Source organism: Camelus bactrianus, chromosome 4, assembly GCF_048773025.1.
Source record: "Camelus bactrianus isolate YW-2024 breed Bactrian camel chromosome 4, ASM4877302v1, whole genome shotgun sequence".
Classification (NCBI taxonomy): Eukaryota; Metazoa; Chordata; class Mammalia; order Artiodactyla; family Camelidae; genus Camelus; species Camelus bactrianus.
In genome coordinates, this window is record NC_133542.1 from 62,431,731 (window position 1) to 62,449,228 (window position 17,498).

The 17,498-nt window shown below is 47.4% G+C and overlaps 1 protein-coding gene across 4 annotated transcripts in view; it reads right to left on the reverse strand.

Moving 5' to 3' along the window:
- Window positions 1–17,498, reverse strand: part of ASTN2 (astrotactin 2) — an 800,009-nt gene that overhangs the window by 682,858 nt on the left and 99,653 nt on the right. For all 4 annotated transcript variants that reach the window (XM_074362105.1, XM_074362106.1, XM_074362104.1 and 1 more), the window contains exon 2: window positions 773–960. In XM_074362105.1, the coding sequence (XP_074218206.1) occupies window positions 773–960 (188 nt within the window). The remainder of the gene's footprint in view (window positions 1–772; window positions 961–17,498) is intronic.

The window sequence follows — 17,498 nt, forward strand, 5'->3', positions numbered from 1 at the left end:
CCAGACTTCTTGGTGAGAATGCAATGAAAAAATGCCCACAAACACGCCCAGCATAGTGCGGACATGTGGTAGACAGTCAGTAAATTCCTGCACTGAGAGAAACGGGGTGTAGAGGACAGAGTTCAGTGTTTGTAGCCAGACACGGACGGGTTCAAATACCCAAGAGCAGCTCCACCTCCTCCTAGCTACGCGACCCTGGGGAAGCGTGTCTGCCCCTCTGACTCAGTGCTCACAACTATACAGCGAGGGTGCAAAGGGGCTTCCGTGTGCAGTAGCGCTGGCCACGTCCAGTCCAGCGTCGGGGGCCACCATGGGCTGTCTGCACGGCAGGGGCGTCGTGAAGGCTGCGTCTGGCATGTGAAGGGCGTTCGGGAAAGGGCAGCCCCATTCCAGTTTGGTTTGTTCAGTCATCCTCGGAAAGGCCAGTTGTATTTGGGAGCACTGAACCTCAGCCCTCGGCCAAGCACGTGACAGATGTTAAACAGCTATTCCCAGAGACGTCGGCCAAAAGGCCAAGGAGTTGGAGACCCTTTATTTTCTTCTCTGTAGCACAATTAGTTTGTCACAGCTGACAGATGATGGATGAGTATGCGTCAGTCCAAGTGACACCACGGAATCCATCTGATCTTCCGTTTACCATTCTAACCTCTTGCACTCGGCCAGCCCTTCCCCTCCACCTGCTGCAATCCCCTGCGCCTCCTTCCACAGTCTTTCCATGGAGCCCTCCCCACCACGCCCCCAAACTCCCTACTGAGTTCCCCCCCTCACTCACCATCACAGAAATGTGGAGAATGTGCATCTGCTCCTCTACGATCTCTGAGGGCTCCTGGAGGGTGGGGGCGGTGGCCCGGGCCAGCTGTCCAGAGCTGCTCATGGAGACGTGGAAGTACAAGGTGCCATTCTCCAGCCACTGCTGCCGCCAGTGCACCAGCGAGATGTCCGCCGCCGTGCCCGACATCTCTGCAAGACAAGACCCAAGGCGCTGGGTGAGCGGCCTGCCTGGCCTCGGTGCCCCACGGAGGAGAGGAGTCACACATGTTCAGGAGCTCAGAAGGTACTTACCTTGTACTGGGAAGCCTTTTCCCACCTCAAATCTATGAGCCAGAGATCATGACTTCCACTCACAGATGAGTCAACTGCAGCCAAGATCATTCCCAAGCAAGAGTGGCAGAGGCAGGATTTGAACCCAGGTCTGCCTGGTGCCCTTCTGATAGCCCCAGACATGACTGGGTAATTCATTGGACTCCACCACTGAAATGGAACTAAGCAAGAGGTGGAAGTGCTTACGTTCTTCTGAGGCCATGGAACTAGAAGAAGGTGAATGGAGGCCACCTATGAGAGGAGTGGGAGTTCAGGGTGGACATGCTCGTGGCAGAAATGCAGAACCTCAGAGCCTGGAAGGCCCAAGAGAACACCCAGCCCAGCTGAGCTGCCTCAGGATCATCCTTCCGGGAAAAGGAGCCCGGCAAGCGGTTGTTCTGAGCCACTTCTCCTGCGTCAGTCAGAGCAATTCCTTTTTTCCCCCCTTGTATTATACATACTGTACTCTCAAGCAAGGCAGTGTTGGCACAAAGGTTTCCACGGCTTAAAAAATACTTAAAAACCCACTGTCCCACTCCAATGTTCTCATACAACCAGCAGGAAGTAAGGACTTTCTAGTCAATTGTAAGATCACCTGACTTGACGTTCCTAACTCTTACCTCTCTGCTGTTTTTCCCTCTGAAGATACTTTAAAAATAATAATAAGGATCACTTCAGCAGTACTTCCATTCAGTATAATCATACCAAAACAGCTTCTTACGAAGTAAGACTTATGATGGCGTGCAGTATGAAGAGCATTCGTGCACAAGGATCATATCATCTTTTCATAGTGCTGTCTACGAAAGGGATGTGTCCCTGGAAATATCCTAGAAGGCCAAGGCCAGTAAGTGTGTCTTGTGAAGAAAGAGGAAGAGTGATGGGGTTCTTGAAGAATTATCAGATCTTCCCTCAAGTGACAGTTACTCCAGGAGACAGAGGCAATCCATCAATAGACAAGTAGCCTTAATAGCGTCTGAGGCTTGGACCTTTGGACCAAGATATGGAACTGACCTAGAGTCGGTATTCCTACAGTTGCCAAAAGCCTCGTGTGTACACGCACACACGTGAGCTTGAGGAGGACTGAAGGAAGCCGAGTTGGAACTCTTTGTCTAATCAGTTCTCTCCATGCTCACTGCAGCCCCCATCATACCTGGTGACACTGAGTGAAAAGGTACCTTGAAGAGATGAGAAGATGACATTAGCAAGCTAAATTCTACTGAATTATTCTTACATCGTCCATTCTCGATAGATTCTAACTCCTTCAAGTTCACAATCAAAAGTCCTTAGGGGAAGAGCATCTGGCACTTAATAAGTGCTATAAAAAGTTAGCTATTAATATTTATTATCACTAATATTATTAATAGGGACAGGATCTAATTCATCCTTCAGCTGCTCTGAAAAACACCTTAGACATTCTTGATTGCTTGCTTTCTCTCCCACTCCTCATCCAGTCCATCAGAAAATCCTTCAACAGCCGCCCGAAACACCACTCTTCTCAGCTCCTCTGTTGTAACCACCAGGGCGAAGACGCCGTGTCTCCCTCTACCTCTCAGCTTACTGCAAGGGCTTCTTCACTCGACTCTTTTCTTCCACCCTTGCCTCTTCTGTCTGTTCTCAACCAGAAGCCAAGGAATCCTGCCATGGCATCAGCCCATGCATGTCACTCCTCTGCTCTAAACCAACAGCCTCCCACCTCATTCCAAGGCAAAAATGTAGTGGCTGGAACATAATAAGTTATTGGTCCAAGTGGAAACCTCCTTGGATTTCTCTTGCTACAGTAAGAGTTGAGGGGGGGCTGGGATCATCACAGTGCACTGGCTCCTAAAACTTAGGCCCTAAAGGACCCCCAGAGCTCACTGTGAGGCCTTGGGGAGGAGACCGGCCAAGTGCCCAGTCCCTGAAGCAGGTCTCTCCCCAGCATCTTCTCTGCCCTAACCGCCCCACCTCCCAGCCTCAGCATCCCAGGACTTGGCGGCGACTCCTCTGGCAGCCGGCCAGCTGGGCCAAGGCAACGTGAAGACATTATGGTAAATGGCCTTGCTCAGTACCTTGCTCATTTTTCTCTCAGTGCATCAAAGCCAGAACCAGATGTCCAGGGAACCCAGGGCTGGGATTTGCCTCTGGAAATGGTTGTTTCTCATTAAGCAGCTCAAGAAAGAGGATCTGTGTGTTGCCTACTGGGCAGCCACTTACTGTGCTAAGAGTCCCTGGGGTGGCACCAGCAGAGAGCCCCAAGCCAGGCCACGTCTGGCGCACACAGCCTGGTATAGAAGGAGGCAGAGTAAGCAGAGAAATGCCTGCTGAAATCTGCACCCCTTACTCCTGGACTCTCCAAGCCCATGCCTGAAACCCCCCCATTAAAGAAGCTTGCCATCCCATATTCAGATTAGAAAAGAGGGTCATGGAGGGTCAGTCACTTGCTTAAGGTCACTGGTGAATTGGTACCCAGCTGGACCCAGTGGATTTCCAGTCCACATAATTTCTACTAGTCCAGTTGCTCTCACATCTCCTTTTCCTTGACTAAATTAGCCCATGGACCAAAACTAGACTGAGCTCTTCGTTTGCTACGGTGATGAGTGCACCGTCAGCAGACAGTAAACGTTAAATGATAGTAACAGTGTGTGAAACACAGTAAATATTGAATCACAGAGAGCAGCTCCGGACTTACTCTATTACAAAGAAAGAAAAACGTTGTCAGGGAGGGGAGAAGGGGCACAAAACCGCACAGGGAAAATCGCCTTAGTGGAAGTAGGTGTTGGTCATTCATTCATTTATTCTTTGTTCAGTCATTCAGCACACAGTGAGGACCTAGTCAATGGCAGGTAGCTTAGTAGCCTGGAATATGGAGCTTTGCCTTCAGGAAGCTCATGGTCCTTGAATAGCAGAAATTCTACTCCTGCCCCATGTAACTGCCCACACATGTGCACACTCTCCATTTAATGTGACGCAGGACACTGTGCACTTTCCTGACCCACCTCCTACATCATCCCCGCATCATGTGCCCGAGCTCTGTGGGGCTCACAACTGTTCCTCACACAGGCCAGACTTTCGCTTGTCTCAGCGCACAGGGACTTTCTGTCCAGTCTCTCTGGAACTCTCCACCCAAAGCTTGCAAGCTGGCTTCTTCTCAGCCTTTGTCTCTCTGATCAACGCCTGCTCAGAGAGGCTGTGCCACTCTGATCTAAAGTGCTCCTCCACGAATACATGTGTAAATGCATGACTGGAACATTGTGCTGTACCCCAGAAACTGACACATTGTAACTGACAGTACTTCAATAAAAAATAAATAAGTAAAAATAAAACTAAAGTGCTCCTCTCCACACACATCCATTCTTTACCGTGTCACCTTTACAAACACTTTCTATGGGACTTAAACTATTAGAAATTTGCCTTGTGTATTTTCTTGAGCATGTGTTTAATGCCTGTCTCTCCAGGGACCTCATATGTCTTATCTCCTGCCACATTGCAAGTCCTTCGGCACATATAAGTGCTCAATAAAAAAATTACTGCGTCGCTGCTGATGAATACACATACATACACATACGCACTCATACACACATGTACTTACACATATTCATAATAAGATGATGAGGGTACTGTTAAGGCTTGCTAGGGAATTAAAGAAAAAGCAAAGGTCTATTGGGAACTTGAAAGTGGGACAGGACTCTCCTAGCTTCAAGATCAAGAACAACTCCAAAAACATGGGAAATGAGCATTGCCGAGGTTGGACATCTCATTAGTCCTGAGAGGACAGAAAGACGCAAGAGATGGGCTGGGTTGCTGGGTATCTCAGGGCAGTGAAGCCACAGTACAAGTGGGAGTGCAGCAGAACATCAGGTTGCAAATGTAGTTCAGACCCTGAGTTAAGGGCTCTTAATGTTTGGCAACAGAGTAAACTTTATTCAGCATGTAGTAGGGTATCGGCGGGGTAGACTTGATCCGAGAACTGGTCCTGTGTCCATTAAAAAACAGGTCGAAGAAATAGTAGCATAACCAAGGCTAGTTCTTGAAATTCCCTGCTGATTGATTTTCCAAATGCATTTTCCCTTTTCTCTTCCCTTAGTCCCTCCATATAAACATTTCATTGAAGTCTTCAAGTCACATTACAATCAAACTTAAAGCAAAAGGGGGACTAAACGCATTTGGTCGGAAACCAAGATGATTCCCATAAAGGCAGATTATGCTGACATGATGAATATAAAATGAAACAGCAGATATTAAAGTGGGAGAATTGGTGTGCCATGCCTTCCGGCAGTAGACTGGCTCCAGCGCTTGCCTCCCTCCCACCCCAAAGAGCTTAGTTTTATATTGGAATCATAAAGAAACACAGGAATTGCCTTTCACCTTTCACTGTTCTCCCCATTTGGGCTGCAACTCGTGAAATATTCAATAGGCTCAAATCCCCTCCACTGACCGCTAAAGCCAAGCAAGAGGATCAGCCTTCATCAGTGATTCTGGGAAGACCTCTATCCTGCCTCAGCAGCCACAGATGCCTTTCAGCCTCCTGGAAAAGAAATAAAAAATCCCAGAGGCGTGTTGCGGTTTTAATTGGCTTGTTCTTCCTAATCTATGGCACTCATTGTATTTTTATTTAATTCCTGAAGGTCATTATGAAAATAAGCAGCTCTTCTGATCACCAGCCATCTTGGTAACATCTCCCAAGTGGCTAACTAACCCGTCTTCAGATTCCACAGCACCAGCTGACCCTCCGGCACATTATTCACAGAAGGCCTGAGAGCGCTTCAGATGAGTTTGCAAATGGCCTTTGCCTCACCGGGGGTAAAGCAGACATTATGTGAGATGAACTCACTGCCCAGGCAGAAAGAGCTGGGAAAGGTGGTGACGCTGACTTCAAGTACGCCTGCCATTAGCTGTTCAGCCTCCATGGGTGGTTACCTCTAAGCAGCAAGTCTTGCTGAGTGGGCTTCGGAAATAGATCTCAAATACGTACCCCTCATTGTCATTGCTACAATGTCCGTCTCTACACTGTCATCTCTACAGTGGTGGCCTTAATGCACACCTTCATCATCTTCCTTGTGGACTGCTTCAGATGGCTCTGTGCCATCATCAGAAAAGAGAAGATACACTCAGTAAGGTTACTGAGAAGTGTGTAGTTACAGGACCACCTACAAAGGCTTTGGAAGTGTCTCAGGGTTCTCAGAGAAGCAGAAGCAACAGAGCATATACAGACACATAGAAAGAGACATTATGAGAGACTGGCTCACATGGTTATAGAGGGTAAGAAGTCCCACAGTTTGCCATCTTCAAGCTGCAGGCTCAGGAGAGCCAGTGGCGTGGTTCTAGTCCAAACCCAAAGGCCTGAGAAACAGGGGAGCCAACGGTATAAGTCTCAATCTGAGTCCAAAGGCCTGAGGACCAAGAGGACTAATGTCAGAGGACAGGAAAGGATGGATGTTCCAGCTCAAGTAGAGAGCAAATCCACCCTTCCTCCACCTTTTGGTTCTATTCAGGCTCTAGAAGGATTGGATGATGCCCGCCTGCATTGATGAAGGCCTTCCTCCTTTACTTAGTTAACCCACTCAAATGATAATCTCTTCCAGAAAACACCCTCACAGATACATTCAGAAGTAATATTTTACCGATTCTCTGGAAATCCCTTAGCCCAGTCAAGTTAACACAGGAAATTAATCATCACAGGCAAACCAATGATGAAGCACCCCAAAGCTAGCAACAGCATGCAGCTGCTGGGCCTGAAGAGGCAAGGGGAGGGAGGTTCCAACACCCTGAAAGAGCCACAGCCTTAAGAAAGGGCTGTCAGACAGTAGCTGTGGCCTTCGGGCAGTATAATCCAGTAGAATCACCCAGCTACCGACAGGCATGACCCAGCATGGAGATGGTGGGGTAAGTGCTCCAACCTCACTCCCCTTCTACCTGCTAATCTCTTGGAGGTACCTAACATGGGCCAACCCCTGACACTCCAGGGTGCCCCAGCAAAGCAAACCATGCAGGTCAGCCTTCCAAGGAACACAGCAGGCGGGGGGAAAGGATGGAGAGTGAATCTCCAGGAGCAAATGGAGACTATCTAGTAGCCCAACAGGTATCCTTGTCCCCGGGCTCCCTTCCTTCCAGCCACCCTTCAAATGACTCCCAGGATTAAATTTCTAACTTGTTAACATGCTCATGTCACTCCTTCACTGAAGACTTTTCAATGTCTCTTGATTCCCCTCAGGAGAAAACCTCTTTTTACCAACACAGCACCTGCCTCTCTCCCCTGGCTTTTCCTCTTTTCACTCCTTTCTTTGCACTTATATGTGAAATCCGATCAAATAGTTATGTGATCTTCCACATACACTATGCTGTTTCCTAATTCAATGTCTTCAAAGATTTTTTTTTCAGAGTTTGGAATAACCTTTCCTACTGACCTCCATTCCTTGCTCTGGAAGACTCCCCTGACCCCCATATTACCTTCTCTTTACGCTCCCATGAAGAGGAAATATCGCATGCCATATAGGATCACAGACTGTGGAGACCAACTGCTTAATTTTGAATCCCAGCTCCCTCGTGTTCAAGCATTGTGTCTCTGGAAAAGCTTTTCAGTTTCTTCATGCCTCAGTTTCCCCATCTATCAAATGAGGATATTATTAATAGCACCTGCTTTGTAGGGTTGTTGTGAGAATGAGATAATACAAATAAATTAGCTTTTAGCATTAAATCTTGATCCTCAGTAAGCATTCCACAGTTCCATCCATTACATATTACTTCATACACACTGTGATAGCATCCTATTTTAACACGGTATTTATTTATGTTAAAAAGATCTGTTTATACAACTGACTTCTCTCTCTGGGTTCTAGGGAAGGAACCCCTCATAGCCCTTTGTGTACCCTCATGCCTTGAGACAGTGGCCAAATACTGAGTAGAGGGTTCTATAAATGTTTGGTGAGCTGAATTGAGCTGTTCTCACATCTGAATTCAGATGGACATCCCCAAAAGACAGAGAGAAGAGATGGCAACTCAGGACGCCAGTGATGACTTGATGCCTATATAACTACTCTGCAGAAATGTGTTCAACATCTGGCTCAAGTTTCAGCGCCCTGGAGAATGCAAATGAAGAGAAGGATAGAACTCTAACTTTCAAGGAGCTTGCATTCTCTGGAGAGGGAGAGGAAGTTTATATAGAAAATACACAGTCTCATGATTCTGTTTAGACATAAGTATGTGTATATACAGCTGGAAATAAATGCACTGGAACAGCAAGAAAGGGGGGATCGGAGGTGATTTTAATCATGCTCTGATTCATTTTTCTCTACGTTTGCTACATTGAATATATATTGCCTCTGTAGCAGATGCAAATACGTGCTCACTTTAAAATTCCGTTAGTCAATCAACTTTTTCTGAGATCTGGCATTGAGGAACTCTATCCTCAGGAGCTCAGTCCAAGGAAGAGAGAAAAAGCATGCTGTAAGTAGTTATAAATCAAAGCAGGAAGGTTAAAGCAGAGGAGATAACTTCTGGCTGGATCTAGAAGGTATTCATAGAGGAGTCTTAAAGGATGGGCAGAATTTCAACAGGTGGCCATGTGGCAGAGGGCATTTCAGATAGAGGAGTGATACAAAGGCAAGAAGGCAGAAAGGATGCAAATGTTCAGAGGGGTGCATTGGGTGCATGCCAGCAGAAAATACAGAAGCTCATCATTGCAGAGAAAATACAGGGAGACCAATATAACATTCTGTAGAGAGGAAAGTAAAAAGGGAGTTACCACACTCTATCTATGGACAATATAGCAGAATAAAAAAATGTCAGGTCCCACTTGGGATTCCTTCATGAAATCAGACCAAATCCTAGTTCAGAGGCTAATGAAGCTCTCCAAATGCTATAAATTAAAATAAAAAGGTGGATGGGTAAATGGATGGATAGATGGATGGATGAACAGGTGGATGTATGGGTGGGCAGGAGGATGAATGGATGGAAACACAGATGGATAGATGGACAGATGAATGGGTGGGTGGATATATCCCCCTCTTTCTGACCTCATCAATAACCACACAGCCTGGGTTAGTGAAAGGAACACTGACTTTGGAGTTGGAAGCTTAGGTTTGTGTGTTACCTCTGCACCAGCTGGCTAGTTTACCTGAGGACAAGTAACAAAGCTTCTATGATTTTCTTTATTTATTTGTAAAGTATGTGTGTGTGGGGAGGGGTTGGTCATACTTATATCACATTCAGTGCTGAGAGAACATAAGGCCACCCCTAGCAATGTGCTTAGAAATCTGCAAAGTCCCACAATTTGTCCTGAAAGCAAATGCAATTGTGATTACCATTGCTCAGCAATGCACTTTACCGTAGATATTTATCTATCTATTTACAGTTAGATAGACTGTCTAACATGTGCCTGGCACAGAGATAGGTCTTGTGGATAGATTGGATGAAAAGGTGAATTCGACTGCTGCCCTGACAGATACTCCGTTCCAGTCTGCATTTTCCTCAGTTCCCACTTAGCGACAGCAGCAGCACCGTTTCCTCTTGCTTCAGTCTCCTTATTCATTCACCCACTTCATCATTCATTCATTCACTCATAGCAGACAACTGTGTTTCTCTAGGTAATTGCTCTCCCCAGGGATTAGCATGCAGTAGGTGTCCAATAAATACTTGTTGAATAAATGCACCACTCGATACACATTTTATAAGTTTCCAGCCCTCGAGTCAATCACAATCTAGGAGAGCAGAAAAGGGAAAACCAATGGCACATGATGTTACAAGAACACGCCCGAAGGGTGAGTCAATGCTCCTGGTTTATCAGGGTCCTGGAGAAGCCAGTAGGCAGAGTGTATGATCTGGACGTTTCATAGGTCCGCAAGATCCTGACGTCAGGCCAGGTTCCATCACCGCATCAGGATGGCATCACTGGGATGCTAGGTTTGGGAGGTTGCCTGACGGTGTGGGGGTGGGGACAGATAGTGGAGAGATAGCAGGGGCTGTGACACAGCCAGGCCCTGCAGTAGCAGTTGGAGAAGAAAGTCCCAGGAGAGCCTCAGAGCCCCTCCTTCCCCACCCCTATCTGTCAGAGCTCATCTCTGCCTTTGCCTCCAATCTGCCCAGTCGCACCTCCTTTGGGAACTGCGTCTTTTACACAAGGCTGTTTTCCCCAGCCACTCGGTGGAGATAAATAATACAGTTATACCCGGTTAAATAAGGGAGGAGAAGAGAAAAATTAAGAGATATTGGCAAGGGAGAAAAACATATCGTTTCAGATTAGATTTGGAAATAGATGGAGGGTTGATGGAATTGATTCTCATTACCCCTAGTTATTCTCTCCTGAACCATTTCCCTCCCTCCTTGCTGCATTTTCTTCGCCTGCTCTTTCTTTGTCATTTAGCTTTCGCTATGCACCCTTGGTTCCTTTGTGTGTTTGCTGTTTTCTTATTTTTCCTTTATTAAAAAAAATTACATCCAGACAGTCAATGAGTTTTTCTCCCTGCCCCTCCCCCATTCCACAACATTGCAAACTGATGAAGAATGAGGACAGGAATTAACATTCACCAACTTCTACTCATGAGCCAGGCACTAAGCTAGGAGCTTTCATCCACTGTCTCGGTGGTCCTCACGGGAAACCCACACAGACAAGGTCGCTAGGAGCAGACCCATATTTCACCTGAAGTATCTGAGCCGCAAAGGGTGACTGGACTTTCCCAAGGTCTTCCATCTAGTAAGTGGCAGAGCATGAATTTAAGCTCTAGTTTCCTGATTCCAAATCCAGTGTTCCCCGAATTTGGGCTGAGAAAAGGAGTTGGCACATTTGAGTTAAAAAATTGAGGGATCAAGTCCACACTGGGGGTATAATTAAAGTACCAGGGCTGGCATCCCCCGGGGCTGAGTCAGATGCTCTGTCTCCACATTCCATCTTAGAAAGACATTTGCTAGGGTGAAGTGATGGCGCCCTCTGTTTTTAAGATACAAATCTCTCCTGGGAGGGAGGATAATGAAGCACTCTATCTTAAGGTGAGTGACATATTAAGACCACTTTACTCCTTCCTGTATTTCACTGGGCGACATTTACCCAGTTCAGTTCACCTCTCTAAGCTTCACTTGCCTCACACGGAAAATGGGAATCATAAAAGCAATCTCTTAAGATTGTGTGGGAATTAAGGGAGATAAAGCTTCGGAAGGAGCCAACACCACTTTTAGCATATACATGTTCCCTGTCAGCTGTCTACCCTCTCTTCACTCTTTCTCTGTCTCACCACTGTCACGGTAAGAAGAATCAGGTTGTTTTGAGAGCCACGGAGGATGATACAGTAGCAAATAGAGAAAAGAAAGGAGGCAGAGGTCACAGAGATCAAACTTCCCATTCCACTTGGAAAGTCTTCAAGACCTTTCTGTCTGGTGCCTAGTGCCCTCCACCCTTTTTAAGTCATTCCTATTGGCTATGACCTGGAATCATGGAAAATCACGACAGAAAAAGAGGGCAAAGGGATAGCGATCAATGATCTAATCTACCATTTTACTGACTGGGGAAATAAGGACCAGAGAAGGGTAGCAACTTGCCCTAAATCACACAGCCTTATAATCCAGGGCTCTTCAAGGATTATAGCAGGGCTAGAGACACAAATTTACAGAGGCATTGGAAGAGGTGAGAGGCAGAACCTCCCTGACACCTAAAAGGATGTTGCAGCAAGAAGGGAGGGTATAGAATTCCCTTATAACTCCAGGGCTCCCTCAGCCCCTCCTGAAGATGTTACCAGGATGGCTCCTTATGTCTCTGTTGCTGAGTCTGACTTGTCAATCCCCAGCATCCTCACTTCAACCCACAGGGTTCTGCATGTGAGTGCCACATGCCTGGATTCCAACCTGACAGGTCACAAAAATGTGATGAGTCAGGAAAGCGTGGCACTGTGCAGTGCGGTGGGTGAGGGAGGAAAAATGACACCTTAAAATCCAGCAACTGAACAGAGGAACGAAGATGAAAGTGAACGTGCTTTCCACTGACTCCACCAGCTATGTGCAGCAAGGCAGGAGGGGCTGGACCAGGAGGAATACCTTTACATCATGGATTCATCCCAGTGCTGACACTGGACTAAACCCAGTGCCTACATACTCCAAGCCAAAGTCCACTGGACCCCAGCGCATCCCGGCCTCCCAGGCTTTTTTCATGCTGTGCCTCCTGCCTGGGATGCCCTAATCGCTTCTTCTGCACACAGACATTACCCACCCTTCAGAACCCAGCTGGAGTGACCCCTCTAAAGAGCCCTGCCCAAAAAGCCCTCTCCCTCCTCTGAGCTCTAAACTCCTCTGCCAGGTTTCTACTCCCTTCCCTGGTTCACTAACCTCACCTGCCCATCATTCTCATTTCCTTTGCTAGATCATGAGATTCTTCTGGGCCAGGAATCACTATTATCTCCTATGATTCCCTCTTGGCAGCTCAGCATATTTTGCAATAGCAGGTGCTTGACAAATATAGGCTGATAGAAGATTAAAATAGAGGTCAAAGAGGGCAAGACTCCCTGTTCCAATTCACAGATGGGAATATTGAGGCACAGGGGGTGCAGAAGGTACTTAGAGAGACTGAGACCCAGACGTGGAAGGAACCAGGTGAAAGTCTCTTAGCCTAAGACCATATGGGTCCACCTGTCTCCCACCCTCACTCCCATCCCACCCAACAGCCCCCACAGCCTCTATCAAACCAACACCAACCTGGATCCTACAGCATTTGATGGTCAAATCATGACGAGTGACTGTCCTGTGCCTTGACTGTGTCTCCAGTTGTTCATTTCCTCACTGTCCCCCTGCTGTTGGAAACATATATCTCCATGCTCTTGTTCACACCATTCTCTCTCCCTAGGCTGTTCTTCTCACTGGTTTTTGTCTGCCTAACGGTCAGAGCTCAGCTGTAAGTAAACTGAACAATCAACAATTCCTTTCCTCCTTACCTCTACACCACTGTAACGTGACACTGCAGACCACCCCCTTTCTCCCATCAAGAGGTGAGTCTACTTCTCCTCCCCTTGAATCAGAGTTGGCTGCAGGGCCAAAGGGGCAATGCCAAAGATGACACATGCAGGGACTTGAAAAGTGTGTACCTGGCTTGCTTTCTCCTGCTGCTCTTGAAAATCCTAAAATTGTCATGGGAAGAAGCCCAGGCTAGCCTGCTGGATGATGAGAGAAACACGGCCCATTCGCCCATAATGCCCCAGACAGAACCTGTTGAACCCATTCTGGGTGATCCAGGTCCCAGCAAAACTGCCAGCTGACCCCAAGAACATGTGTGAGACCCCCAAAGGTTTGCCAAGACCAGCAGAACTGTCCACCTAAACTCAGCCTAAATGACAGCCCATAAAACTATGAGTTAAAAAACTGCTTGAAGCCACAAAGATTTTAGGAGTGCTTGTTACACAGCCATAACTAACTGGAAGAACAACTCAGATGTCTTCTCCTGGTGAAGCCTCCCTCCTTTCAGAGCTGGGTGGGGGCCCCTGCTCTTGGCTTCCTTTCCCTGCTGTGTTTATCACACTGTACTGTAATCCTCGCTCTAGTTATTTCATACCTCACCTACCCTCTGCTCCCCAAGTCTCAGAGCTTCTTAAAACTAAGCCCCGACCCCCTTGTTGCTTATCTCCCTAAGACCTCGCTCAGAGTAGGTGCTCAGCAGGCATGCGCAGAACAGAACAAATGGATTCTGAAAACTTCCTGGCACTCAGGATCCTGCTGCATCCCCCCAGCCCCTCCTCCTCCTAATCAAAATCTCCGGGGCCCTGATTTGAGAGAGTGAACGGGTATTGATTGGCTCCGACAGCACAGCTTTGGGAGCATAATCTGCCTCTATATTTCTTAAATAAGCCCCGTGCCTGTTCGGTGTGTTCATAGCAGCCTTGATTGTAATTCAGCCTTTACTCCATTACTCTTATTTATAACACGGCAGAGCACAGAGCCTGGGGCCATCGGCGGAATGATTACAGGACCCTTTTGACTTGCAATTCCACACCATTCAGTCCAATTTAAACCCTCCACAGATGCTGTCCTGTGCCAGGGAAGGGACGATGAGAGGAAGCCAGGCTGGGTGTGGGGAGGAGAGAGGGGCCCTCCAGATTTTCTGACTGTGTCAGAGGAGAAGGAGAAAAAGGCTCAGGCCGAATGATGTCCCTCCGGACCAAAACAGTGAGCGCCTGAATGATGGCAAATCATGGTCTTCTCCAACAGGGTCAGGCCCTGGACTCCTGTGACCGTCGCTGGACACCTTTTTATTTGATTTAAATTCCAGACTCCCCAGTGAAATGATGGAATGTGGCTCCCCTATTGCCAGGCTACCAGTCAGAAAAGACGAATTCCACTCTATTGGCTCTGTGATCCTAGGGGAGTCCTCAGTCTTCTCATCTGTCAGATGGAAGCACTGATCCCACCCCCCCCGAACTCCTTCACTAGATGACTGGAAGAAGCAAAGGGAGAAATTCATAAGAAGATGCTTTGAATAAAGCATTGTCTGTGCCAAGTTCATAGTTAATGATTAATACTATTCAAAGTCATGGAAGATGTCTGGAAAACTGAAACCAACAGGCTCAATGAGACAGGCTAAATTTCCTTCCTATGCATTAATACTCCAGCTCCCTAATTCAGCACAGGGTCAGAAGTTGGTCTCTGAAACCAGCCACATGGGTTCCCACCTCTGCCCCTCAATTTATTAGTTAAGTAACCTTGCTTCTAACTTAGCAAGGTTAGAAGTCACTTCACTTCTCAAGGTCTCATTTTCCTCATATAAACTGGGGAGAATAATATCATAATAAACACTGAAGTGTAAGTACCAGGAAGGCACTGAATGAGCTGTCTTACTCATCTCTGTATCCCAGTGCCTAGAACAGTGCCTGCTATAATGTAGCCACTTAATCTAAAAGAATAGAATGATTGACACTTACTAAGTGCTTATGATGTACAAAGTCTGTTCTATGTTTTATTTCATCCTCCCAACATCCTGAAGGTTTACAAACAATAATAAACCCACAAGTATGTGGTGCTGAGATAATGTGGCAGCACAAAGCCTGGCACCAGCATTTGCTCAATAAGGTTTGTAACAGGGTGTGCTGCTCCCACCATCTCTTCTGTGCTCACAAATAGGTTGCTTTTACGCCACTCAATACAGAGGTTTGGAATTGCTTGTTCTGAAGCTCCAGGACCTGTCTTTGTAAATTTCTGGAGACTACATATCAGGTCTGTCCAATTACCCCTTCAGGGCAATGAGGTTATAACCAAGAACATCATCTGGGTGTGGGACTAGTAATCACGATCTCTGGATTGTCACAGCTCCCCTACCCTCACCCCACATGCTGGCTCCACTTTTGGAACCACAGACAGCAAACTTGAACTGAACCAACTCGCTAATGCAGCTACCACAGCACTATGCCCTTTGCTGGAGCTTTGAGCATCATTTCCCTGAGTCTCTACTCAGAAATGAAACTCAGAGAAGCCAGGGAGATGTCTCAGATTACACAGCAAATGGGGGAATTGTGTCAGCAAGAATCCAGAATCTTGACCTCAAGGAGAGACAAGTACTCTATCTGCCAGATTCCAAGTGGTGGCCTGGCTCCACCACTGACCTGCAACCCTTTCTGAATCTCACTTTTCTCCCCTGTAAAACGGGAGCACCCACACAATCCTCAGAAGTTGTGCAGAGGATTTACCAGAGAATGTTGTTAGTGGAAAAGGGGCTTGGACCCTCTTCTCTGTCTTAATGGAAACTGTCATGCTATCAGAGAACACAGAGAACTGTGTCTCCCGCTCCACGGTGTGCACGGGGGAACCTCACCCACCTGGGTCAGTTCTATCACACGTTAATTACAAATGGAAACTGGGGGCAGAGGGGCCCATCTCTGGGTGACCCAGGCACTCATCCCATACACCTATACGACAGGGTTTTCATCTTTTATGACTATGGCTCTTTAATGACCACTTGGTGGCTTAGCTCCTACCACCATCACCACCACCCAGGTTCCTGTCCACAGAGTGATGTGCAATACACTAGAAAGAAATGTGCTACCAGACGCCCTTGTGATGGGCAGGTGTGCCTATCATGGGGCAGGGGGTTGCGGGGAGACCAGGCAGTGTGCTGACACTGGGAGTGAGGACAAAGTTAGACAAATCATCTCTAGAGAATATATAAGGGGCTCAGCCCAGGGGAGTCAGAGGTACGCAGGAAGTCAAGTCTGCACAACCTCAAAGTACCTGCAGAGATTCCCAGCCAGGTGAGCATACAGTCATGTCTGTACTCCCAAAGCACAAGCGTGCTCACGGACATGTGCACCTCCTTGTGAATGTCTGCAGCTGTGTGCTTCCACATCTCCTTGCACACACAAACACATGTGTTCACACACAGTCATGTTCTCATGCTTATGCATAAATACACCAATCGATGCATTTATGTATGATACAGACACCAGTGCTACAGAAAACGTGGGGCTGCGTGCAGATTCATGGGTACCTTCTGCAAAACTGCTCCCTCCCTTATATTAGCATCGTGAGTAGCCATGCATGCACGCACAGCTGTGCATTCCCTGACACACATAAACAGGTAACTCCATGTACATATACACATACATATGTGGACACTCTGACAATGCAGCAACCACAGGCATATGCAGGGCCTTCACACGTGTACTCTCTCACCCTGTGTTCACCTGATTCACCCCCTTTATACACTGCCACGCATGCTCCATACTGCATGTCCAGACTCACTTCTATGCGCCCTGGTATCTTTACACACAGGTGCAGATGGTGCATTCATGGGTAAAAATTCACATATGTGCTCAGGCATGTACATACCTACAGACAGGGGTACATCCAGCCTAAGGACGTCCCCAAGCCCTCATACATGTCCTCACACGACTGACATCAGGAAAATCCACTCTATGCCCTAGAAGTATCTCTGGATCTGTCCTCCAAGAGGCCTGGTTTGCACTCAAGGAGAAAGATCAAATCCGCTTCCACACAGTCTCTGAAAGCTGTTTCCTCCTTTCTAGTATGACTGACAGGCCATCATGGAAGAAAGGAGAGCAGAACCGTCTCTGTGCCCGGGTTGTTCATCCACTTAATCCTTTATGATTTTGTTATGGGGGGAAAAATTCCACCGATTTGCTGTTTCATCCCCTCAGCCTAATGTCCTGGAAAGGGAAAGATTCACATGAGGCAGAAAGAGGCCCCGGACCCCAGGCAACCATGGTGACGTTCCCATGGGGCTCTGACTCCAAGTACTGTGCAGGCAGCTTGGCTAGAAAACCAAAGCTGATGCCCTGGTCTCAGGGGCTGGAGAGCCCAGAAGCAGAAACAGCAAGTTCCGAATCCCCCTCGTGCTCTTCTGACAGCTGCACATGATGCTCGGCACCGTCACACACTGAATCCATTTGATCCTCAAAACATTGTCAAGGGAGCTATAAGCAAGCCCATGCTGCAGAGAAGCCAGGATTCCCAGAGGAGCA